The sequence below is a fragment of the Calidris pugnax genome, unplaced genomic scaffold (assembly GCF_001431845.1).
Source record: "Calidris pugnax isolate Ruff unplaced genomic scaffold, ASM143184v1 scaffold94, whole genome shotgun sequence".
Lineage (NCBI taxonomy): Eukaryota > Metazoa > Chordata > Aves > Charadriiformes > Scolopacidae > Calidris > Calidris pugnax.
The window spans coordinates 632,981-659,595 of record NW_015090822.1 but is presented as its reverse complement, the minus strand read 5'-3'; the positions used below and the strand labels follow the sequence as shown (position 1 = coordinate 659,595).

At 44.0% G+C, this 26,615-nt stretch overlaps 2 protein-coding genes across 4 annotated transcripts; both read right to left on the bottom strand.

The window, feature by feature from the left end:
• Positions 1 to 361: 361 nt before the first annotated feature.
• KNG1 (kininogen 1) lies at positions 362 to 15,556 on the bottom strand. Of its 3 annotated transcripts, none has more exons than XM_014939827.1 (11): positions 15,188 to 15,551; positions 12,210 to 12,320; positions 11,173 to 11,257; positions 8,421 to 8,593; positions 6,663 to 6,770; positions 5,989 to 6,070; positions 4,765 to 4,928; positions 3,752 to 3,859; positions 3,109 to 3,198; positions 1,467 to 1,626; positions 362 to 1,118 (listed from the first exon to the last, which is right to left on the bottom strand). In XM_014939827.1, exons 1-11 carry the CDS (start codon positions 15,380 to 15,382, stop codon positions 913 to 915), a joined length of 1,482 nt encoding a protein of 493 aa, XP_014795313.1. In that variant the 5' UTR covers positions 15,383 to 15,551; the 3' UTR covers positions 362 to 912. The 3 variants fall into 3 exon arrangements, with proteins under 3 accessions (XP_014795313.1, XP_014795314.1, XP_014795312.1); XM_014939828.1 differs by having other exon boundaries at positions 1,473 to 1,626; positions 15,188 to 15,549; XM_014939826.1 differs by having other exon boundaries at positions 362 to 1,626; positions 15,188 to 15,556.
• A 1,346-nt stretch (positions 15,557 to 16,902) lies between these two features.
• On the bottom strand, positions 16,903 to 25,127 carry HRG (histidine-rich glycoprotein). The gene is made up of 7 exons (XM_014939910.1): positions 24,860 to 25,127; positions 22,846 to 22,953; positions 21,811 to 21,898; positions 21,146 to 21,312; positions 20,819 to 20,935; positions 19,329 to 19,415; positions 16,903 to 18,724 (listed from the first exon to the last, which is right to left on the bottom strand). Exons 1-7 carry the CDS (start codon positions 25,055 to 25,057, stop codon positions 17,396 to 17,398), a joined length of 2,094 nt encoding a protein of 697 aa, XP_014795396.1. The 5' UTR covers positions 25,058 to 25,127; the 3' UTR covers positions 16,903 to 17,395.
• Positions 25,128 to 26,615: the final 1,488 nt, after the last annotated feature.

The window sequence follows — 26,615 nt, the reverse complement described above, 5'->3', positions numbered from 1 at the left end:
GCTGAATGACTTATTGGATCCATACTGAGGGAAAACATATTTTAATTTACCAGAAATATTAAATTTTTAGCTAACGTACCCCACCAAAAACTCAACCTTTGGTAAATATCTAGAATAGAAAATTTGGTCCGGTCTCTAAATTACACACAACCTAATAATGGAAGAAGGCAGGCAAATTTTATGTAACCCAAGTGTTTGCAATTTTGTCATCTGATCTGTAATATTTGTGCACCTCTGCCACATGGAAATCTGTCAATTGTAGTGCCTGTAGTGTGTAGTTAACATAATGTGCATAGGGAATAATAAAACTGCTTTATTTAGGATTCTCTCCACTGTCCCTGTTATCTCATTCAACAGAACAGCCTGCTAGTAATATTAATTTATTTAAAGAAATTGTCAGGTTAAAGAGGTTCCTTTATTTTGTTGTTTAAAAGATTCACTCCAGTAAATTAGAGAAATACTATTTCAGATATCTAAGAAAGGTACCCTTGTTCTATATTGGCTTGCTTTTTTCTTGCCCATATTTGGTTGAGATTCTTCATGTGATCTGTGAAATTCTTTGTGCCATTGTTCTAACCAGTGGGATTTGGTGCAGGGATTCACTTATAGCAACTTGAGGCAGATGAGATACAACTTTAACTTCTGCAGCAGAAGGCTATTGACTTGCCTGGTCCCTTTACTAGACTGGTTCTGAATCCCTGGTGTCACTGCCTGATTTACATCTTTGCAAATATATGCAAATACAGAGTATTGTCGTTTGGTCTTCGGTCTGCAGAAATGCTACTGACCTGCTTGAGTATCTCAGTAACGGAATAGGAGCCTTTCCCTCCTCATATTTTATACATTTCAAAAGGCAGTATTTTTCTTATTTTTCTATGTCTAATTTCTGAAAAGGATGCTGCAACGCGTGAGTTATGGTAAAGCATCTGAGAGATCAAGGTCTTTCTCTTCGTTTTGAGGAGGTGTTGAGCCATCTGTTGCTGGATCGGTGCTTTCTGCTGCAGAGGGCAAGAGATCCTCATTTGTGAATTCTCTGGGAAAAGTAGAAGCAGCCGGAAGGTCCGTAATCTGTTTCCATGGTTTTCCAGGACATCTGGGGAGAGGGGATCCTGCGCGATCTGGCAACCCATTAAATAAAGAAGTATCAGGAGGAATTAGTGGTTCTGCAGGTGGACTGGTTTCCTCTCTCACAACCCCTGCATTAACTAGCTCTGATGCTGTTTCAGCACTGGACGATGGGAGGGGTTTGTTTTGATTAAAATCCCTTTCATCAGACTCCTCAGAAGATTTGAGGTCTGGATGTTTGTGTTTACCATTCCTACTGTGGTTTTGATGCCCACACCTATGGCTTTTTCTGTGCCCACAACGAATTTCATGCCTATGCCTTTTGTCAGACTTGTGATCCTTTTTATTTCCATGCCTGTGTTTATGCCCATGTTTATGCCTGTCTTTATGCTCGGGTTCACCTTCACCTTCTGGTTCCTGTCCTCCATCTTTTCTCGGTTCTTCGCCAGGTCTTTCCTTTTCTTCTTCATTTTTATCAGAGCATGAAATTCCAGCTGGCTGATCCCGCAGAGTAGCGCTTCGGAAAGGGGTGAATCCAGGAGGCCTTCTCATAAGTACTTCCTAAAAAACATTGCAATAATAATCGTATGTGTTACATGAATGAGAACAATAGCTTTAGGTTTGGGAAATTCAGAAGTTGGCTTATTGCAGTGCATGAGTCATTTAGCAAAAATATTATCAGATTTTTGAAGTAAACTAAATAGTTTTTTCTATCTGTGAAAAGAATGGAAACATAAACATCCTCCCAAATAATATATGTTAAAGGAAAAATTTCTATATCACTGAAATTCTGCCAGTTTAACATGAAAATGAAATTGTGTACTGCTTTTAATTTATGAACAATGTAGTTGACTAAACGTCCCTGCCCTTGTTAGAGTGTAACACTCTGATGTATAAAACCCTTTATGCTAAAGGCTAACACATCTCTGGGTAGTCTCAGTAGTCTCAATATCAGAATATACAAAAGTTCTGCATCATTTTGTTATATGAGATGTAATTATTCAGTTATTTCTTTCTAGATTTGACATTTGCATTTCATAAGACTGCCTAGAACTAACACGTATAGGTTCAAGCTGATGATAGAAACCATTCTGTTATTATTGAGTGATCTCCGTTTCCCCATCCCCGTCCGCTGGAGGACAAGGCTGGATGCCTGGGGCACAGCCACTCTCCAGCCTGGGTTTCACTGCAAAGTGTCTGACCACTGTCTCCCTGCAAAGCAGAGTTGTTGGGGATGCAGCTAACTTTGAAAGTTGATGTGAATACAATATTTTAGTGAAAACAAAGAGGAGAGGCATTTATTAGTTGATCCATAATGAATGAATAGGTAGCTATGGAGGTACTGAGCCCAGTGAAGTTCTGCACTATGAATGCAGGTTAATCAATCTCACTTTATTCACTGTATCTTCTCTTCTTCACTGGGGAGCTAGGGAGTCCCTGCACTTATTAAAATACCTGAAATTATCAGAACTAAGAGAGTACTGATGATAAACAAGTTTTATATTGCATTCTGAAATGTTCAGGCCTGCCCACGCTCAGGGCTAGTTAATAGTGGAGCTGGGCAGGAGGGAAACGGAAAGATCCTCCTGCAGAGATTGACAGCTGGTGGCAGGAGATCTGCTGCTCTGCTGAACATGGAAAGATTCGTGGGTGCTTTTGAATGCTGTGGGGTATAATTATTGTATTGCCAAATACATGTTTTGTCTCAATTTCTAAACCTAGTAGGAATAGTAATTCAAATAAGATGATGTGGGTTGATACTTCAGAGCTCAGCTGATACCGCAGTGGAGCAGCCACCAGGCAGGGGGGTCTCTCTGGCCCGTTGCTTCTGTACTTGTGTCATCACTGCTGCCCACTGGCTCACCTCATGGCACCAGGCTGCTGAGGTGAGAGGGAGCAGTGTGGTTGCTGAGGTTGTTAAAATAACTGTGTTTCTTTGGTTTTGGTACACAATATGGGATAATTTGGAACGGATAAAGAATTTAATGACTGCCTGGGTTCCTTACTCTACTTGTGAAGCTGGGTAATGAAGAGGAATCATACCATTGACCGTCCTTTAGAGCAGTTCACCTGCGGAAGGATTTTATTGTCCCATGGGATCACGTGAATTTGTGCTTCACAGGGCAGGGGTACCTGTTGACAAAACAAAAATCAACACATTAAGGCAACAGAATATCAAAGGAGGAGTGTTGTACATGAAAAAAATTATGATTTATTTAATAATACTCTGAAATACAAATATACTTGTCCTTAACACAGGAAGGACATGGACCTGTTGGAACGGGTCCAGCGGAGGGCCACGAAGATGCTCAGAGGGATGGAGCACCTCTCCTATGGAGACAGGCTGAGAGAGCTGGGGTTGTTCAGCCTGGAGAAGAGAAGGCTCTGGGGAGACCTTGTAGCGGCCTTTCAATATCTGAAGGGAGCTACAGGAGAGCTGGGGAGGGACTGGAGCACAAACTATTTAATCTTCATGATATTCCTAAAAATATTGTTTGTTGATGATATTTCTCCTATTAAAACTTGGGAAACTGAGATAGAGAGAAAGAGACTTTTTTTCCTATTCAGTGCCTGCTGCACAGGTAACAGAACTCAGGATGTGATTTTAATGAAGTGCTTACGATTTCGGGTGCAAATGAACTTGTCCATTAGGAACATTCCAGTTGGCGACATCACTGTTACTTACACTGTCTGATGTGGCTTCACAGTCTTCAGGAAATTTTTCAAACTCTTTCTTTGAGCAGTTTGTCTTTTGGACTGTGAATGTTAAATGGTAGTTTTGTCCCGCAACCACCTGAAAAGTCAGCAAGAAAGTTTTCTGTGGTAAAGGCATTTTATTGAAAAGGGCTCACAGGAAAGATGGCTTTCTATAAGCTTATACTACTTATGTGCTACAAGTCCTACCCACCGGGACAACGTATGTTAAGAACAATATTAAAATACTTGGCAGCAAACCTATCTGCTTCTAATCATCTTATTTACTTCATTCTCGAAAATTCCAGCATTGGAACTGAAGGAAAGAGGTCAGAATAATATCAGGCCCACAGTTTTGGCTTTGTTTTATTGGATATTTGTAGTAATTTCATTAATAACAAATGAAATCATTAGAGACACTGCTGCAGAGAGCCAAATATGATGTAAGAAAAATGGAATGTGAATAAAATGAAGTGTGTAATGAACCGGCTCAGTTGAAAATGAACGTATTTGCCAAATGCATTAAGGGGAGAAACTGCCTGGGTTCAAGAATGTGCCTGGTACGAGTTCTCTTAGTATATTTTACAGAGCCCGAGCTAATATATCTTGCTTCAGAGACAGCAGGCAAAATATGAAATTCTGTCTATTTTAAAAATGTATCAATCATAATATGCAATATCAATCATAATATGCAAATGGAGAAAGAAGAAAAAAGTTTGAAAGAAGAAAAATGGTTTAAAGGAAGAGAAAGCACAGATGTTATTGGTAAGATAATGTGAGCTCTTGTTTTAAGAAAAATAAGAAGATCAGAGATGGGCGATTTTTAAATCACTTCTGAATGCAAGCCAAGATGGATAACATTTTGCAAGAAAAATTGCCTGGATATTTCAGTTACCACATGTACCAGCACTTAGAAAAAAACCTTATTTCAACTCTAAATGCAAACTTTAGCTAATGTTTGACTCAGAGCAGTAGCACGGCCTCCTCTCTGTGGGATAGCCCAACCTGAACTGTCGCCGCTTGTATTTCTCCACCTTTATAGTAGAAATCATCATTGCTCTCCGAGTTATACTTCTCCATAGAAGCCTTCAGCAGTTCCTTCAGTTCTGGGCTGTCTCTTGGGATGCTCTTTGGACAACCAGTGCGAGTGGCAGAAATTGTCTCTTCAACTGGAAGAAACCAACAGATTTCAGATCTAAGGCGCAGAAGATTCAATGTAGATAAAGACTGGGGAAAACAGTCAGTTATAAAGCCCTGCCTTGTGGAATGCTTTGAGTTTGGTACCATCAGTGTTATGATCTCTTGGTTGTGTAAAAGAGCCCTCCATCACACCCAGTGTGGCATTGGAGCCTTCACCACAGGTTCCTCCCAGAAAGGAGAACTGTGCCCACCGACTGCGGGCACTGGCAAATAAAGAGAGGGAAAGCCTGCACAGATGGAAGGACCTGAATCAGATGAAACCAGAGGTGCATGGTATTGGCAATGAATGAGGGTGGTGAAGAATATCATTATCATTTCTTGAAGAAAAACCAAGCCTGAGTGGGTGAGAATGTGGCACTTCCTACGTGGAGTTGTGCTGTACTCCCTGCTCTGGAGCTGGGATAATCTGTTTCCAAATGGATGGCTGGAGGAGAACGTAACAGCAAGAAAATTATTTGGGAGTTTGATTGTAATGAACTAATAAATTCCAATTTATATACTAGGGAATAAGCCCCATCCTCTAACATATCAAATAGCAATAACCATGCAATATGAACTAAACAATGAGAGTGTCAATAGGTGAATTGCCAATTTTGGACAAGAGCTTGAAGTCCTCAGTTCCTTTGCCCTCGAAAAGAATACACTGGAGCTCTTTGGAAAGTTAGAAGTTACTTATTTAAACAATGGGATATAAACTCACTTGTCATTGTGGTGGAAAAGATACAAATTTTTGTTATACTCCTTGAGTTTGTATGTGTTACTCTGCAATGAGACTCGGTACCAGCTCCATGTCATAGAAACAGGATACAAATGATAACATGGAATTTCCAGCTGCATATGAAATACTCATAGGAAGTGATAAAATCTGTGGCAATATTTCATTATGGGGCAGTGCTTTTTTGGTCTCAGAAGAATTATATTCTCTTGTTATTATCTGTTTTCATCTCTTGCATTTTTATTTCGTCTTTTTTTACAATTGTAAAAAAACATTGACAATTGCAGCACCTTTTTTTGGTGCCCGTGACGTACCTGGGAGCTTGCACTGGTGTGCAGTGTCTACAATCTGCCCATGAAGACTTTCATACGCTTTGGCCTCACATTTACCTACACGCTGGAGTAAAAAATGCAAAACAGCTCCTTATTATTTAGAAATAATGAACAAGCTCACGTCCTAAATACCTTCCTGCTAACAGAATAAGTCAAGCATACTACTAATAATTGCTTGCTTGCTTCCTTCCTTCTTTCCAGGGTGCAATTCTGGTCTTCCCATTTCAAAATGAATAGTGAATAAAAGTATGAAACCACTCCCATGGGAGAGGTTAAGTCCTAATTCAGCTACTTTTCTTCCAAAATGTGTCTTTAAGCTTAAGTAAAAATGGTGCTAATTTTACTTACCACTTTTTGGGTTGTATCTGAGTAACTCCCTGAATATCTGGATAGGAACTTCTCGAGGGATTTATTATCTGGGTGGAACTGTTTAGATCCTGTAGAATAATCTGTAAACATTTCAGTGACCGGCTTAGTCACTGATCAGGAGAGGACGAGGGTGTTCCCATTGCATAAATAGACAGTCTTCTGTAAGCCTGGATTTAAACTTCATTCACAAAGTGAAGCAAGACTACAAATATTTTCTTGAGTCAGATCTCAATGATTATTTGTAAATATGATATTTTCTTGATAAACAGATTTTGAAGATTACTTACACCTCTGGAAGTGGGTTTGCATTCTGGAGTTAAATCTTGAAATTGGTCTTTGGAGCAATTAGTCTCCTCAATTTCATATTTAATTACGTAATTGAATCCAGCTACCACCTGGAACAGATATTTAGAAGATACATTATGTAAAGCAATACAAACTCAGAAATTAAACTATTAAACGTGATTAGCAAAGAAAGCAAAACTACTCTTCTATTGCCTCCCATCCATCAAATTACTTTGCAGTCGTTGAGCCATAGAGTATTTATGGACAGCAAATAAAAAATCTTGTGATACAGGAAGTAAATTAAGTCATGTGTGTATTAGAAGTGCCCTTTGTGTCCGGAGCCCGTGTGTCCTGGCAGGGCTGGTCTCGTGCCCTCTCCTCGCAGGTGTTGGTTAGGTGTTAGTCCCCGTGGCAGGGGCTGGTGGAGATAGATGGCTGTGCTGATGCAGCTTGGCACCTCCTGTCTCCCTGAGCGTGGGGCGTAGTAAACCAGTCTCTGAGTGATGTACCTGCGTGTGCTGGCATCATTTGTTATTGCCTGTCGGGCATTTATCATCCTCTGGAGCTCTGTCTGCCCTGCCTCTGCCTTCCCCCGCCCGCTGCCTGCTCCAATCTGGCACCCTTTTTTGCATTTTCTCTCCAGGAAGCAGTTTGGTTTTCCTCACTGTGGCTACTGCTTCTCACCCGTGAAATCTCTCTGTGCCAGGGTTGGGTCAGGCAGTGTTGGGCTGAAAAGGGGAAATAAGAACCAAATGCAGGAACTTTCCATCCCAGCTGGGTTAAAGTGGAGGGCTCTGACCTCCCCTTCTCTGCTGGCCAGAGGTGACGGGATGGCTCTCTTTCCAGCGCTGGATTGCAGTCTGTCTGTGACATTTTGTCATGTGCCCTAAGTGTTGTGTAAGCTTCTCTGTCAGCTGAGAGGGTCCTCGCCATCAGTAAATAAAAGAGGACAGTCTGAATTCAATCACGAGTCAAATTGACGTGAGACCAGCAGAGGCTTTTTGGCTGAGTATATACATACACATTCGAAGAAAAGGGCCCGTCTTTGGTGTCAGGTTATGTACGAGTTATCAACCAAAGGAGAAACTTGGCTTCCCAGCAACATCCCACCAGTCATAGGAGAGCCTTTCCCAGGGCAACAATTGCTGCATGGAACAGCAGCTGACTCAGTTTCTGCCACCCGAGCAGTCATTGCTCACAAAGCAGATAATCCTGCGTGCAGAAATCCTTCAGCAAGTGACATGCTGGCTTTTGGGGTTTTCTGACCCATTTTTCATGGGATTTCCCCATCCTATAGCACACAGCAGCAGCTGCCATAGGTGTCCTGTAGCACTGCAGCCCCATAGGTGCCTGCTGTCTCTGGGCAGGCTGGCACAGAGCCTGGCAGGGGGCTGCTCTGCTGGAGCTCGGGGAGAGCCCGGGGGCACGGCCGAGCCCCTGGAGGTGACACTGTGCCTGGGTCAGCACTGAACACCAATAAACTGGGGCTAAACACTGGTTAGATGCAACTGCAGATAAAGAAAAAATGTGTTTGCTATCGCTTGGTAAAGTTGGCAGCTCTGAAAATCCAGTAGGTAACTGCTGATGAGTCCTTATAAATGAAGAGAATTATTTACCCATTCTACACCCTATATGCATTTCATAGGCTTTTACTATGAAATATAGGCCACCTTAAAATCAGAAATGTGTACAATAAACAACCAAGGTACCTAGTTTGAGGAGGTTTTTTGATAAAATTCAGAAAAAAATCATACACAAACCTGTATTTGGGCTTCTTTTATTTCCACAAGCTTATAAAGGGCGGTCTCAGCGCTGTGCTGGTTAAACTTCTGGATGGTTTGTTTCAGGATGTCTGACACTTTCAAACTGTCTCTCGATATGGGTTGGAAGCATCCAGTACAGATGGCCTCAGTCACTTTTATCTTTGGCGTAGCTGGAAAAGAGACAAACCAAAAAATATAAGCCTTTGTGCAAAACAGCCTCAGGTTCTAGTCGTTCTTATCTGGGACTGAGAGAAAAGGTCCAATGAGCAAAAGCCTTTCCTGCTTTTAATTGGAGTTCTCAGCAACATTTCAGTTTCAGGACCTGCAAAGACATACGCTGTGTTTAGAAAGATGCTTTGTTTGTGGTGGTGGGGGCCACCCATGCCGTTTGGGTCCAGGCATGGTTTCAGCAGCAAACTTCACCCCGAGGGGGGAGTTCAGGAGTCATCGCATCTCCAAAAAACCTTGGCTGTGGTTTTTCCGTCCCTGGGCAAGGGTCATCCCTTCAGGGAAGAGCCAGTGGAGGCCACTTAATGGCTTTAAGTTGGGAAGGGGCAGATCTAGATTGGATATTAGGAACAAGTTCTTTACCATGAGGGTGGTGGAGCACTGGAACAGGTTGCCCAGGGAGGTGGTTGAGGCCCCATCCCTGGAGATATCAAAGGAGAGGCCCGACGAGGCCCTGGGCAACCTGGTCTAGTTGGGGGTGTCCCTGCTGACTGCGGGGGGGTCGGACTAGATGGCCTTTGGAGGTCCCTTCCAGCCTGAACCGTTCTACAATTCTGTGATTCTACGACTAAGGAGATGTTCATCACAGTTCTCAAAGCTGTGTGCAGCTGGTACTGTCCTCCCCACCTCCAGGATGGGCCTGAGGGAGGAGTGTCTTGGCTGCCCTGAGCTCCTGGGGGTGGTGGCTGCACTGTTCTGCTGGGGGGGTTCAACCCCTGCCTGTCCCTTTGGCTGCCAGTCACCATTTGGGGTTACCTTCAGCCTTCCCCAGCTGCATTGGCTGGGGATGGACAAGCGTGACAGGGATGCTCAAACTTCTGTTTCCTACTACTAATCCTATTAACTCTCTTTCCTTTCTAGTAATCATGGATTAGATTTTCATACATTAATTTTATAGTTCAGTACATAAATTAATTTCATGATTCAGTGAGCTTCAGAATGAAAGTGGGACAATATGTGGTCTCTGTGGAATTGAAGTAAAATCTGTGTGCCTGATCCTCAGCTGGCATAAACTGGTTTTAATGGAGTTATGCCAGTTTGCACCAGCCAGGAAACCAGTGCAGGGTCACCCTGATCCCCCTGTCCCCCCAAGAAGGCAGAGCAGGGGGTACCCAAGGCGGGTACCCTTGGGGCCCCTCAGGGGCTGCTCTTCCCCTCTTGGGATCCTTTGGGCTGGGTTTGCCCCCCGGTACATTGGGAATCGCTCGGTGTGAGCAATACTGGTTAGTCTGAGCTCTCCGGGGGGTACTAGCACAAAGTCTGGCCCTTCCTATTTCTAGTATCGCTTGTTTTGACTCAGTAATGACAAATATATAGATGTTACAGCAAAACGTGACCATGTTCTCCGGGAGTGACGAGACGGGAGATAACAGCCCGCCCTGACTGTCTCAGCGTTGTCCCGAGTGCTGAACAAAGGGGATGCTTTTTTCAGAGCTGCTGTAACTTGGTAGCAAAAGATGAGCTTCTTATGCTGGATACGTGACATTTAATGTGTGTCTCTGTTGTGAGCTCTGTAAGCAGACCCACAGGCCGGGTCCCGGCTGCAGTCCCACACCGCACACTAGAGGGCCCCCTCGGCCCGCGGATGCGCTGGAGCGGTGTGCGGCACAGTGTCCTGCAGCGCGGAGGGACACTGCTGCACAGACACGGACTGGGGCTTGAAACGAGCTCACGAGGAACTACAAACAAAGATGAGATGCCAAACATCTCACAAACCGTGGTAATTAGTTCTATAGTTCATATGCACTTGGCTCCCGGCTACCAGTTAGATGGGTATTTTAAAAGTTGCTCGTTGTGTTGCATGAGCACTAGACACAGGCACAGAGAGATCTCAGCTGCAAAGCTCTGAAACGGTGTGATCTCTTTCTCATAAAGGAAATAACTATATGAATATAAGAGTAACATATGAACCTCCCATAGGCAAGAAAGGTAGTGCTGCTTGTTGAGGTCTGAAGGATATCACGGTCTCTCACATACATCACTCAATTAAATCACGTTATTTTCTAAATAATTTCTTTTGTTCTTTTTTTGGTTGGGGGTAGATAATTGTTTGGGTAGATGTTAACAGAAATAATTTAGTCATTTTCAGTTGGGAGAAAATTAAGGTACAATTTTGTCATGTAAAGTTTTTTACTAATAATCTCTGGCATAATTTTATACTTGAATAAGTAAGGACAGAAAACTAAAGTGTGACAAGTTGTATCCAGTCTCTACGTTATTTATATGCTTCTGGTCTTAGGCAAATTCATTTTAACTGGGTGTAATTGCAGTGTCTGAGGAGACTCACAGCACACTCTGTGCCCCAGACAGACACTGCCAGTGCTTCACTGACCGACCCTGGGTGTCTGCAACAGGAAAGTGGAAGTTTATCTTTAACATGTAATTGCTTATGGAAAATTATTCATAAATGTCTGAATAGGGTGATAAGGAAATCCTACCTTTAAAATTACATCAATACTGTGTTTTTCCCATTCTTGTTTGTGAACGTACTTGTTGAATGCTGCCCGGAACAGTTACATACCTGGAAAAATTTTGCAATCTTGGGAAACATTACTTGTTTTATCAGCACCATTCACGTGAACTTGAGCTGTGCATTCTCCTGTTCCCTGCAAACACATAGGACAACATTTGTGTTAAACCTGCTGAGGAAAAATCCAGTGCCATATATTCCTCTGGCTATTGAACGACACTGACAGTTGCCAGTTCAGTTTGGGGAACAGGCTCATGTGCACATTTGTAGTTGTGTCTGATTTGCTGGTTTGTTACGGGAAAAGGAAGGGGTTTGTTGGTTGTGAGGAGAGTAGGGGGTGAACCGGGCAGATAATTTGAGAGATTGCTTTGTGTCGTGACTGATGCTTATTAATTAACTAAAGAATTTACAGACGGAATAGCGGAAATGAACACATCCTCATAAAGTCTGTCTAAATTGTGTATTTACCTAATCTCCTCTCTGCTAGATATGCAGCAATGACCACGGCATGTCACATTGATCCAGCTGATAGTATCACCCTCACCCCTTTCTCTGCCCAGTGTGAGATCAGGGTGACTGCACCCTGTGTGTGCCCGGCCCTTCCTCCCCCGGGGGCTCTGGAGCAGCAGGGGCTGCCCATGCTGGGCCCTGCCAGGAACCCCCCGTGCTCAGCCCTGCCAGGAACCCCCCATCACTCTGCTCCCACACCGCCTTCCGTGCTGCTGCTTTTGCTGGTGCAGATCTGAAGTCAATTTGGTGATGCAAGTTGGCATTATACATAATTAATAGAAAGTTTTACAGCCCTCACGCTCTCACAGCGTGTGTATCTTACGTTGAATTTATTGTGAACCTTCATATTGAAGCAATGAAATGTTTTCTTCTGCACGTATTCAGGATTACAATGCTAAACTCACAACTAACTTTAGAGTTGTAAACATTTCTCCACTGTACTTTAGTCCTAAAAGCTCTCAAAAGCAATACAGCTAAAATAGTTAAATTCTCTCCTGTATTTTTCCCCAGGTGACTGCAGGCCTGTTATGATGCCAGTGTTTCTGTACAGAGAACTTGTCAAGAGGACAGATACTTACAGCCTCTGCAGGTACTTTGTAATCACAGTCTTGCCAGAGTTTGTTTTCCTCAATGGCACAAGTGGTTTCTCGTATTCGATATTTCACATAGAATTGTGTGTCAGGACCTGCCTGGATAAAAACGATATGCATATCATCATTTGCATAGTAATAAATCAGTGAAAAGACACGAACTTCAAAAGGTAAATACTGCCCATTGGTTACATTATATTTTACAGCCTGGTTTCAGATTAGCTGCTGGTCTCCATGCAAGGTCTCCCAGATCTTGGTAGTTCAATAATTAACTTCTCTAATTATATTACTGAGCCCTTACCTACAGTTGCAATATATTGATCCAATAGATCAGGTTTGCTCAACTACCTTCATTGTGACTTGTGGTACTACCCTTGTGGTACCAAGGGTTTAAAAGCAGGAAGAAGGGGTTAGGTTTTATACTCCTATCCAAACGTCCTGCAAACAAGCATGCTTGGGTTGAGGCTTGGACAGTCAGTGTAATTACCCACTTGGGCTGGCTGGCTCCCCCACTCTCACTCCTGGCCTGCTCCCAGATCTGTCTGCTTCCCTTCTGCCAGCTCCACGGGCAGCCCAGAGCCAGGGGCAGTGCCCCACGGGCAGCCTGGCAGTGCCCACTGCCCCTGCTCTGTGGGAGCAGGGTGTTCCAGCCTCCCTGGCTTCTGGGGCTTGCTCTGGAGCCAGCCTGGGGCCGTGCCTGCAGCCTCCTCCAGGCACTGAGGGCTGAGCTGCTCACGGGGGGAGCCTCAGGAATCCCCCCAGCTGAAATACAAGGCATTAAGCAGGGTTTGGCCTGGCCCATGGAAGCATCTCAGCTGTTGGTAAATCAGCAGGGGGCATTTTCTCCTTGCCCTAAATTGAGTGAGCCTGTGCCTACAGGTGATGTTCACACACTGCAAGGTTTCATCCTTTAGAGGAGACATAAAGCCAGAAGTCACTAATCTTTTACAGCCACTACAAAGGCTCTGCCAATGTGCCTTTTCAAGTACCAGCCCAGGCAGTTGCCGTACTCTAACACTGGTTATCCTCCAGTGGTACTGCTGGGAGCATTCAACGATAATTCCTGCCTTTGTGGTACCAAGAAAGTGAAGCTGAGCTGGTGTGGGTGGAATATACTGGATTTATGCTGGTGTAGACACAGAATTCTATTCTGTGCTCTCTCAATTCCTGTTGTGTATTGCTGCAGCTACAAAGAGCTGTCGAGGTACCTGATATAGCGGTTGCAGGTTGTAAAAGAGGATGAAAGGGTCTCTAAAAATATAATGGACTTAATCCTCAGCAGGTATAAATTGGCATTTATGGAGCTGCATCAGATCATACTATCTGGGATGTGGACTTAAAAAGAGCCAGATCCCGTTCTCTGTTACAGTGCTCTAAATCTGCAATAAATCAGCTCAGTGAGTAAACAAAATAGGTGAGAGAAGCCATTGTTTCTGTATGTTATTTGTTGTTGCTTTATTTCATTATTATTATGAATAGCTGTGCCTTTAACTGGGGCAGGCTCAGTCTTTCACCACTCAGCTTTTATGTTTTATTACCTTATCAATAATGAATGTACATGAATATGTAATAACCAGCTATTTAATTAATGCATTCAACATTGTGAGACTAGCAATGAGTAAAATCTATACTCTTTTAAGAAAAAGAATAGCGAATATGAGGAACTCTCTATTGCAGGTTCCTTTTCTCTGTTTTTCACTTAACATCGTAGCCAGATCAATGCTTCAAAGTAATAATTGATTCCCACATCAGATCTTTTAAGAAAAGGAAAGATGGATATCTAGAGAAGGAAAGATGAATAATAATTGCAATAAATATGTGTTTTTAAAAATAAAACACTGTTTAAGATAAAATACTGAAACTAGTATCGGTGCTTTGGGAGCATCAGCCTAAGGCAGGTGGTGGCACAGCCCTGGTATAAAGATGTTTGCACTTGGCTGTTGTTAAGGACGTGTAGTTCAGTGAAGAGAGTGAGACTATTCATTTGTTGAATATTAATTGTATAAAGGGTTTGCCAGATTTTAGTCTTTGTAACTACATGCTAAAACCTCCCCAGTTTGAAACCAGGAAAACCAGTGGGTAGGAGCCAGGAGATGTGGGTAGTTTATTGTAAGGCATTTAGCAATTCATGTCCCCTTTCTGAGGTCAATTTCTAACTGGGTGAAAGTGCCTCATGATTTTAGAGTACAAAATATTCTCTCTGACACTGGGTTTCTTGTGTTTTACAGCTGAAAATCCAATCCAGCAGAAAAAAAATGCTAATGTTGTTTTCAAGCAAAGTAATGCTTGTCATTATTATGGTAATACCATCTTTGTATGCCTCTCAGAGGTAAATACTCTTTTGTTAGATTAACTCTATACAGAAGGACTCCAGGCAAAGGATCATGTTTCATTCTTTTTCTTCTGTAATTTTAGCTGTCACCCTATTTGACTAAAATACCACCTAGTGCTTTTAGATAGATCTGTGACTCGGGACTAGTGTCAATCAAATAATAGTCACAAACAGCTTATTCAGAGTATTGCCAAATTTTATCAGGTCATTCTTTCTTGTGCATGGTACCAGCTCTTCCTAAGTCAAGATAATATTCGGGTTTTTTAATAAACGTGGTTTTGCCTTGGTCTGGAAACCTTCCTGCTGATGGAAAGGGGTAGAATTCCAAACAGAGACAGGAGAAAGTGGAGTGGACTAGTCAAACAAATTGTATTAGAGATAGAAATTTGCTATTCTTTAGTCCCTGCATTAATAAGCAATTCACCAGCACAGTTCCCCTGATAAGAACATAGCACATATCCCTGCTTGTCATGGTAACGACTATCTTCCTGTGCGAGCCATTTCTTTGATTTTTTAAGACATTTTTGGAAGACACTTTGCTGTCATGCTTGCTCTCTTATGAACAAGATGGAGATAATCCGAGTCAGAGTGCACAAACAATTCCAACTTCTTTTCTTTTGCAAAGTCTACTTACAGTTCTCTTGGCTTCCATCACCATGTACAGAGCAAATTGATTCCCAGTCGCTCTCTCTCCATTGTATTTCTTCAGCGCTGCGTCCACAGCCTTGAAGACATCAGGGTCATCACAGTCCAAAAACTCAAGTGGAAGAGGGTTGGCCCCGCTGGAGAGAAAACTACAGCAGAGCACTACTGCAATGAGAGGTTTCATAACTGGACAAAAACAGCCTCTTGAATTAGAAGGCTCTTCAAAACCCAAATGGAAAAGGAATGCCTGACGGGGCTTTAGTCACCGCTTCTGTTTTTCAGGAGCAATAGCTGAGCAAACAGGGTAGGCTGTTGAGGTTGGCTGGTTCTCCTCATACCCTGTTTATACTGCAAATAAACTTCTGGGTTTATCTAAATAAACTTTGTGTGGTCACCAAGATGACACAGAGGTTATCCACCTGCCATCAGGATCACGGCTAAATGGCTGCAGCTGGGGACAGGCTGAGACTGAGCAGGACGGCCCCGAACAACAGAGAAAGCAGAAGGACTGTGGCTTTCTGGCTGCTTCTCTTAACATCTAAACTGCTGCCGAGAATGAATTTTAGGAGGCTTAAATAAAACACTCCATAAGGTCACAGTGGCAATGAAGTTCTGGTTCTGGACAACAACCCTGTAAATTTTATAGATCTGTTTAGTGTTCAGACTGCAACAGTTCTGAGAAGTCAGACCGTGTTTGAAAAAAGATGGACATTGCTGAACGGCACCTGACTCTGCAGTAAGGCTTGGTGAACCTCCTCCTTCGTGTTCCTGCTGTGCTGCCACGGGGACCTGCCTTTGGGCTGGGGGTTACTCTGCCTCCAGAGCCACTGGGGATCGGTATGGAGAGGGGGAGGGACACCCCAGAGCAGGGGGCTGAGTGACGTTGTGTGCCTCTGGCAGAGCTGCAGTCAGGGCTGGGCACAGCTGGTGCTCCTCTCCAGTGCTCAGCACCCTCAGCTCTGCTGGGAATCTGTGCACACCTTGGGCTCGCCTCAGCTCCAGTGGCCCAGCTGTGTCTTGCTGCAAGTTTTGGTTAAGGAACGTGGACTTGAGTGACTTTGTGAATAAATGATGCCAGAAATAGGGTTGTTTGTACATGATAATGCACTTTAAAAAATTAGACAACCTTCCCTCAGTGACACAAAATGCTGTCTCTATTTTTGTTTCTCTTTCTCCAATGCAGCCCTCGCACTGTATTTTACTTTATGCCATAAAAAAAGCTACTTTGAGGACCAATTTACTGATTTTTTGAGATTAATCCCATGTTCTTGCTTATGAGATAAGTGTTCTGAACTTACTCATCGGGGTCACAGGTCTGTCTAAGTGGACTTTACCTTGATGGGGGCTAGAGTATAAAGAGACAACTGCTTCTCCCAACTCAGATGCCAAGGGGGAATGTTCAGTGATGAAAAAAACATTTACATGAAAGAGTTATTACATGCATCTGCTTTTCTGCTGCCCCGAGAGCAGTTATGAACTATTTGTGAAAGGCTGTCCTTGAAGGCACCACCAGCACCTGTAGCACTGGGAGTCCCTGGCAGGGCACCCTGCAGTGTTGCACTGCGAGTCACTGACTGCTCTCAGACCTTCTCTAGATAACAGTGGTGACCCAAACACTGATTTCTGCTAGAGAATGCCTCAGTGATGTTCACTGCACAGCTAAACAGCTGTAGTAACAGAAAAGACAAAACTTTGGCAACTGTGTCAAGAGAAAAAACAAAAGCTGTCATATTTTTATTTTCTTTGAATCTTTACAAAGCATGAAAGTAGTGCCATGGATCATGTTTTATGGAAGGCGACCAAATTTTCTCCAGGTCAGATTTCCTCAGAGAAGTACATTGTAATTATAGATGATGAGAAAATGAAAGATTTTAGATGGTAGTTTTCACTATTAGTTTTCACTATTATGGAATTTTCCTTTTTGTTACAACTAAAGGAGCATTGTTTGCTGGGGAGATTGATACGCATTCCCATTATCTGAGGGACTCCGAATTTTGAGGCTTTCAGTGACAGTGGAGTCAGAGATAGATAGCTGGGAGCACGAGGCAGGTAGGAATACTGGTCTTAAACACTATTTTCAGTTCTTCTCCTCCCTAGAAATTGTATGCTTTTCCCCCTTCTCTGTGTGCTGTTTTCATTCATGGTACGACTGTCATTGGCCCTGTAACTCTCAGACTAGGAACGTCTTTTTCTGAGGTCATGGAGGAGAATCTTCTGACATGGAGCTACGTGGAAATAAAGGCAAAAGTTTTGGAAGAACAAGTTTGGGGGTTCCGGGGCATGACTTTGACTGTTGATCTGGAAAACCCAGAGCTTCTGGCATCTCCTTTAGAGTTAAGCCAGCAAATGGAATATATTCAGCAGGGCTGGAGGAGTGAGGGCCGCTTTGGGACAGCTCAGGAAAGTTGGCAGTGGGAGGTGTGAGAGAATCCTGCTGGTTTTGAACTGGGATGCGATAGACAGCTCCTGTGATTGGGAACGGAAAGTGCTTTCCTGAGACACGGGTCTTGTTGTAGTGATGTCTGTGATAGTGATGATGGACATGAGGAGGGTGGCCTGGAGGAGGAGGGTGATATGGTCCATCATGAGGAGGAGGATGGTGGTGATGTGGTCCATGAGGAGGGGGAGGAAAGTGTGATCCATGATGGGGAGGATGGTGGTGGTGTGGTCCATGAGGAGGGGGAGGAGGACAGTGTGGTCTGTGGTGATGAGGAGGATGGTGATGATGTGGTCCATGAGGAGGGGGAGGAAAGTGTGGTCCATGATGGGGAGGATGGTGATGATGTGGTCCATGAGGAGGGGGAGGACAGTGTGGTCCATGATGGGGAGGATGGTGGTGATGTGGTCCGTGAGGAGGGGGAGGACAGTGTGGTCTGTGGTGATGAGGAGGATGGTGGTGATGTGGTCCATGAGGAGGAGGAGGACAGTGTGGTCCATGATGGGGACCAAGAGGAGGATGGCATGGTTCATCATGGGGAGGAGGAGGAGAAGGGAGACCATATAATTGCTCTTGGGGAGGAGGAGGAGAAGGAAGACCATATAATCTGTCTTGGGGAGGAGGAGGAGAAGGGAGACCATGTAACTTCTCTTGGGGAGGAGGAGGAGAAGGGAGACCATGTAATTTCTCTTGAGAAGGAGGAAGATGATGTTGTTCATCATCTGGAGGAAGAGCAGAAAGGGGATGTTGGTGCTTCTCTTGGGGAGGAGGATGTGGACCATCATGGGAAGGAGGAGGAGGAGGGTGGTGATGTGGTCCACCATGAGGAGGAGGTGGAGGACAATGGTGTGGCGGGTGAAGGTGGTGATGTGGTCCATCGTGGGGGGGAGGAGGAGCAGGTCCTTCATGGCTGTCTTGATGTTCTTTGTTGAAACTATGGTTATGCTCAGAGTCTTCAGGTCTGGATTGAGAAGAGGGTGGACATCCATGCCTGTGATGATGCCTGGGATGGTGTCTGTGACCAGAATGATGATGGAGATGGGGGTGTCCCAGAGTTGAATGTCTGCATCTTTGCCCACGGTGATGCTGCTGTTTATAGAAACACCAGGGGAGGAAATATTAAGCGTGATGTTAATAGGACAGAAGAAAGTGGTGAGAAAGAGAGGGAGGTGGGAGTTAGTAGGTTTGCATTTACAGTTCTGGTGATCTGTAAGAAACGAAACCTGTGGTTTTTTCAAGGTAGAAGAGAAGGAGTAGATGATAAAATGCCAAATTACTGAAAATAATCTGGAAATACTACACCATAACGAAACGAAATAATATAAGCAACTGACCACAATTTGTGATGAATCAAAACAAACTAAAGCCCACACTGGAGTAGCTATTGTCAAACAAACTGGAACACCAGGTGTGATAAAGATCATCTCCCCTCCTCCCGCTTTCTAAAATTCTTTTGAAAGTTTGCCAATTTCTACTGACTTTAACTTAGGAGTATGATTGGACAGAGAGGAGACATCCTTGGAGGGAGTATTAGGGGCAGCTCAAGTCAAAAGCCAGTCTGTCCTGACCTGCTGTGTCACCCCCAGGTGACAATAGAGGGACACAAAGCCCCCCTGCCATGGTCTGTCCCTGTGGGGTGGGTGAGGCTGGTGTCCCTGCAGGGACAGGGGGTGTTCAGTGTGGGGGTACGTACGCAGTGATGGTAGATCTCACAGCTTATGGCTGTCCCATCAGGGCCCTCCACATCACTGGTCATTCTCGCCTTGCAGAATCCCACGTGCTGAGCAAAAGAAAAGAAAAAAACAAAACAATGCCCATCTGGGTCCTTCTGATGGAATTAATAGAAGCTCCTGAAAGTTCAACATTTAAAAGTTGGGATACTTCCTTCCATACCTAAGTATGTTTAATTAATTGGATCTTGAGCTTTCTGACCAAGGTTAGTTGCCAGTCATTAACAGTGACTAAAATATAGGCTATTTTTGAGTGTTCTTGACTGTGAAGACCACTTTGCCGTGTGTGGCCAGGGGACTGCTGCTCTTCTTCTTGCTTCTCTTTGGATCTGTAAGAAACTGCTCAGCTACGGATGTCCCCAAAACGAGTACCCTGGGGGCCGCTGGTTTTTATTCCTTTTTCTCCATCTTTGCTTGTCAAACATCTGTTCAGATTGGGCTATGCTGAAATTTTGCTCAAAGTCCTCAAAACTGGAGACTGAGTAGCTGTGTGGTTTCAGCCAAGGCTCAGGGGGGAGCTTTCTTTCCTGTTTCTTTTTTGTTGGAATCTCTCCATGTTGCTTCCCTCAGCGTCCCGGTCGCAGTGACTGTCCCCCGCTGCCCGCTCACTGCCTGGGGGATCACTGGTGAGGAAGAGCAGGGAACTGGGGGGGAGATGCTGTGTGTGCTCTCCCCAGGGGATGCTTTGTCTTGATATGGGCTTGGGCCATTAGTAGCCAGTTGGGATCAGTGATTACAAATGTTAATAGCATTTTACACACACCCCCCACCCCGTGAGGGAGCATTGAGAACAGAATTCAAAACCTCTAACTGTCTGCCTTGTGCTTCATTCTAGTGAACTTCTGGCTTTTATTTTGATTATGTATTTTTATTAATATATTTTTACTCATATCATTATATTATTATTATTTATTATATTCCTTCAATTCAATTTCTGGGGAATAATTTATTCTGAAATTAGGATCTTGCCTAATTGCTTCTTAGGTACAGACTATTATTGCAGTGGGAAGGTGGGGTGAGGAGAGCACTCTGCCAGCAATCTGCAGACAAGCCTGAATTATCCCACTCCCCGTTCCCCTGCAGCAGTGGGAAACAAAAGTAACCCTGGGCTCACATGCACTTTTTTCAAGATCTATGACTCATGTTTGTGTTAAAGTATGAAATAGCCTGAATGATTTCCTAGGGAATGGCCACGATTGGAACATGCCAGACCCAAAGGGAGTAGCTCAGCCCTGGGTCTGTAGTACGCCACTCCAGTTAGGTTAGATTGGAGAGTTCAAACTGGGTCCTTATTCAATGGAAAGGAGCAGCTGCAAAATTAGGATCTGGACTAGGACTTTCTGAATTTTTAATTTTGAGATGGGTGCATGCTTATAAGAAACACTTGGAAACATTGTGGGAAGGTCTTCCTGGTGCCCCCCTGTACCAGTTCTCATTGTAAGGCTTTACTTACAGCGTGCCAGTCATCCAGAAAATCACATTCCCCCACCTCATCTGCTGCTTCTGCCAGTTTGGAGCAGTTGGTCTCTTTTATAGAGAATCCTAAAATGTAACCTTCATGGGAGGCAGTCTGAAAGCGAGAGGTCAGACAAGAACTGGTAACTAGGTGTACTTAAAGCCCTAGAATTTTAAAAACAAACAAACTTCATATTGTCAAAATCCTGTCTATCTCATGCTTTCTTTACCTGTGCTGTTCAAATGTTCAATGTTCCCATAGTTTTGGAGCTGCTCACAAAATTTTGTCATTTATAAGTAATTCTAGGACAAAATGCCACTTTACCAGCTTTAAAATCTTTTCAACTTTGTCCACGTTGAAGTAGTTTGTGTGGTTACTCTCCCTGTTGAATTTCTCCAGGGCCTTTGCAGCAATATCTTTATGTTGCTCGGTGACTTCTAAGGCTTCAACTTTCTCAGGACAATCTTTGCAGTCTAATAGATCAGGAGGAACTGTGAAAACAGAGAATTCCTAATATTGCAAGGGGCAGTAATGCTCTTGGGAGTGTGATGTACCTTTAACGGGAACTCTTAATGAGAAACTGAACTGCAAGTGAAATACCTATCCCTCACAGGTTTGCCCTGTAACATGAAAAAAACCCAAACCTGTGAAAAGGAACATTCTTATAAAGCTTTTAGCTCCACCTTAGAATCTTGCCACTCCAACCAGGCATTCTTTCCAAGTTTACTTTTTTTCTGATATTCATTATGATGTTTTGGTGGACTGGAATGGAGCTATCATCTGACATTAATAAAGGCTGCTGTAGAAGAGCAGGGTAGCCTTAATTCTATTACTCATTCTTAACATTCCACTCGAATTATCTCAAATATGAATTGCAAGCAGATGAGTGAGTCTGTTAGGGTTCCCATACAAGGGTAGTGCACAGAGGGGTAATTTGGCACTAGGGCTGGTTTGAGGTACGTATGCACTTACAGCAGGGGTTACTTTACCTGGACTTAATGTACAATTAAATCCATATAGTTGAGGCCTCTTCAGCAGCTGCCTTGTATATGTGACAATCTTACACTGCCCATAGTCCTGAGAGGAAAAAGGAATAGGTGATTATGATGTTATTTTCACTGGATTTAATTGGATATAGGTGATCATAGAAATTAACCTCCTTTTAATGTACAGTAAGAATAACAGATGTGGTCATTAATGGAATGTTTGATCTGCTACCAGTCAAAATTTGTGTTTGGATAAAATGGGATCACCCTCTACAAGAGCCTTTATTTTAATTCTCCGTTTGCTTGACTGAGTAGACAATGGAAATTCTAATAATTATTTCCAGTGAGATAATAGCAGCAGGGGAAGTTGGGGTGCCAGAGATACACAGGGTTATGCAAATCTTTATCAAAACATGGAGGGACCTTTTCTTCCACTCCTTTTCCCCATCCTAACAAAAAGAGTAGAGGCCTTCTCTTGTCTCCGTGTGGCCTCCCTGCTTTGTCCTGTGTGGCAGTGACACCGCTCTCCTCTTTAAGCGAAGTCTTGGAGGGGTAGTTCTCACCCCAGAGCGTGTCACTGGTTTGTGACAATAAAGGCCAAGTATCACTCCATGTCAGCTGTGTACTGACACTGCCCATGTGTCACGTTCCACAAACACTATGGCAGAAAACTGACAAGATATGGCACCGGTATCTCTGGCTAATACACTAGGAACGTGCTTGAAAAAAGGATTTCTCATGCCCTTTAGTTGTCAGCAAATTATTCTTAAACCATCAGTACTGCCACCAGCAGGGGAATGGGGACTATGGCTCCTTTGAGACAACCAGTTAAATAAAGTTGTGCTTATTTGAGGAGTCATCTCTTTTCCAGAACTTTAGCTTATGTCTGACAACTCCAGATTTCAGTAGATTTTATTTTCTAGTGAGCCATATTAAAGCCTAATCTTCACTTTGGGATTTCGGGGCACAGGCATCTCTGGGCAGGTCAGACAAAGCTCACGTTCCTGAGCTGTGACTCCTCCTGGGGCCGTTACTTGCCATGGAGTAGGTGTCACTGTATCCACAGGACTGCCAGTGTCTTCTGGACAACACAGGGCATTCCGTTTCCAGCACATCCAAAGTTAAGTAGAGGACTGAGGAATTTCCCTGGAAGAGAAGGGCAGGTAAAAAAGAGTTTGTATACGAGAAGTTTGGTCTGGAAGAAACATTTCTTTTGGAAATAGATAATGCAGCTTCCCCAGTTCCCTATGAAGGTTTTTCTGAGCTGAGAAGCATAGAAAGAATTCAGGCTGGAAGTGACCTCTGGAGGTCATCTCGTCCAGTCACTTGCTGAAGGTAAAGCTAACTTCAAAGATAGCTTCAGCTGAGCTCTGTGTGTCACCTGGACAGATGTTCCACAGCCTCTCTGGGCTCCTCCAGTACTTACCCACTTTTTCTATGATTTTGGGGGCTTTAAAATCTAGTCTGAATTTCCCTTCCTGCAGCTTACAACTGTTACCTCTTACCCTGTTGTTGAGAATCCCTGAGAGGAGTCTGGCATCCATCAAGTAGGGGAAATGCTGCTGTTAAAACGCTGCTGTTCCCTCTCTGTGAGTTTCCCGTAGAACACACTGGTCTGTCAGGGGACAGTTGTCTGGGCAGCCAGTGTCACAGCTACAGCCAGGCCAGCTGAGCCCACAGGCCACAGCCTCCTCCAGAACTTTCCTTTCCTGGTTATTTTATTTCTCAGTTTATTCAGGGATTGATGCAACAAAGCTGTAATAATCCCCACAAATCCAGGAGCCCTAGCTCTGACATTCTAGTATGTTCTGTCTCCTGAGCAAGCAGGATGGAGAATCAGAATTTGAATTTTGCTGCCAGCATCATGGGATGTGGTGGTAAGAACTACCTGTGGCCCACAGAAAGAGTTTTGTATTTTTCTGCAGGAAAATGAATCTCAGTTCACATTTGGAATAGATTATTTAAGCTTCATGCAACCCCTGTCTGGACATTCAGAATGAACACAGACGTATTTCACTTTGTCATTTAGGTAAAATGATGCAAAGCCCTTCACTGTGAATAAAGGTCCTCAGGTTTTATGAAACGTCACCCATTCAGATTCCTTTTTCAGAGTGTTTCTATACAGAGCAGACCTTGAGAAAGAATTACCGCAGTCTGGTGTAATGTTTTCGTTAGTGAGAGCCCAGCAGTGTCACGTTAAACACCGGGGTTGCTGTGTGTGAATGTGCTGGTGTTGTCTCTGGGTTTAAAGTAGGGGCTCAGTGGTTTGCACAGAGACACGTGTGATTCAGTTCCAGAGTCAGGGAAAGACTGGAGCTGCCCTGGGCACCATCCTGCTGCTGGAGTGCTCTCTGCTGAGGGGCAGTCACCATTGCTGCGTGTCCTTGGTCTCTCTTAGCTCCTGGTTAAAGACATTTGGTATTCTTTTGCTTTTTCTGCTGTTGATTTGCTTTGGCATTTAGGCAGTCATTGGGGAAGGCTTATGTATCCTCTCTAGGAAGCAGAAACAGAAATAGGAGGGCAATAGGAAATGACTGACACGGGTTTGCTCTCCAGCCCTTCCCCTGCTTTGCAGAGCAGCATTTTCCTCTCCTTTGGCTTCCTCTGCCGCTTCCCCTCCCATCCAGTTATCCAGTTCTCTCCAAAATTCAGCTAATAACATAATTCCCATCTTGCAGGATACATTGTTCTAACTAATGTTAGACATTTGCAGATTAAAGAAACCCTCCAAATGTAAATGTTGATTGTAACATCCAAGGCCTGACAGCAGACCCAGAGAGATTAATTTCTGCTGGTGTACAGAGCTTTCAGAGCATCCTTACCCCAGCCTCCTGCAGCCGAGAGAGCAGAGGGCGTTCAGCAGCCCTCGAAATCAAGCTTACGTACAATAAATCATGCCCAAATGAGTACTGAGATAGTGTAAATCAGAGCTGATGCATTGAGTTACATCAACATTTCTCTGTTAAAAGCAATAAACATACGCTTTTAATGATCTGGCTCATTATTTTAAAATCACAGCCCTGTGTGGATCAGCCTTGGGGTTGGTACTTACGAGGAGCAGTCTGTGTGCGTCGGCGACACGGAAGAGCCCCAGAGCGTAGCCGTCCCTGCGGTGCCTGTTGAGCAGGTCCAGGGCCACCGCTGCCTCTGCTTCCACTGTGGTACAGTCAGCAGGGACCAGGCTGGGGCTGGGCCGGGCGCCGGAGGGAGGCAGCAGGGCCAGGAGCAACGCTGAAGCTACAAGCAGCATTTTGTTTGCAGGGTGAAGTCACTCCTGCCCATGCTCCGGTACAGCCAGTCGTCTGCTCTTAAATCACAGTAGCCCCCCAAAGTTATAAATAAATGCTAAGGCAGCATGGTTTTATATAAATTTAGGTGTTGTGTCAGAGGGCCGTTACCTTGACCCTGGATTAACATTGGCAAACAGCAGGTAAATGATTATATAATGATTGAGCGGATTTTTGAGGAAAATAGGCCTTATAATAGTCTCTGGAGTACCCATCAAAGGGACTCTGTTTGTAACTCTTTAAGCAGGCGTTGTGCAATAGTGTTTTACTGTGAAAAATACTTGTGGCAGTGTGCTGCTGAGCCAGGCATCAGGAAGGTCCAGTTGATGTGTGCAGGTATTGTGCAAGCTCGATCTTCTGTTGACTGTAAAAACAGTTGGACTGAAGGAATGCTGAAATGTTTGTGGTCAAGTGACAGCTCTGTCCATACCCCTGTGCTTACAGACCCTTACCCAGCGGAGAACTGGCACACGGGAGACAGGGAGATGGCTCAGATGTGGAAGAGCTGAAGGTGCAGTTGCAGCTGGTGCTCTGTAGCTGCTGGGTGGGTACCTGCTGCTCTTCCAGCAGCAGGAGAGGGGGAGCAGGGTCCTGCCAGCTTTCCATCATTCCGGACTGGTACCCAGGGTGGGACAGACTGGTTCCATACCCATGTCATTAGGCATGGCATCAGAATGCCCTTGCATTGTCAGTCTGAGCAGGTCTGTGAGCTCTTGGGCTGGAGCAGCCTTCATGGGCTTCTTTAGAGAATGGCTGGTAACTTTTTGTATTTATGAAAATAATTCGGTACCTACTAAATTCATACCTTTCCCAGGATACACCCATGTCCTCTGCTACGCAGAAAGGAGAAGATGTTGTTTCATTGTCCTAAAAATCTTTTATTCAGGATAGTTTCAGACATTCTTAAAAGACAGTAATCACTTGTCAGGGAGTGGCTGGAGTTTGAATACAAAATTCAAACTCTGAATAAAAAAATACATCAATTCTATGTGAGTCCAAAATGACAAGGTCGGACTCAGATGAGAACATTTCCAAATCCTGGTTGGTGTGAAGGGTTGGATCAGCTGTAGAAAAAGCTGTGAGCTACATAATTGACTTGGGTTTACATGTTTGGCTTTGAACTTTTGCTCTAACTTATTTTTATGAGAAATGTTGGGGAATATAATGGGTGATCATCCTTAACCCTTACATCATTTAATTAATCCTTATTAAAAGAAAATAATGACATTTTTAGAATGTTTGGTATCTAAGAAATCACATTTTAGGCTGCATAGAGCTGAAGCAGTGGCTTTCTTTTACAGTTAGTTCAGGACACACAGTTCTCTGGTAGTGGATAAGCTAAATGGAGAATTTTACAATATCAGAACCCAGGGCACTCAAAACTAGCGTGAATCAGTTTAAAATGGATAAAAATAGTCCCCGCACAATGGGGAGTGAACTTCTGGAACTTGTTGCCACAGAAGAAGGTGGAGGCAGAGAGTAGTGGCAGGGTCGGCAATGGCTTAGGAAAGTTCAGGGGCA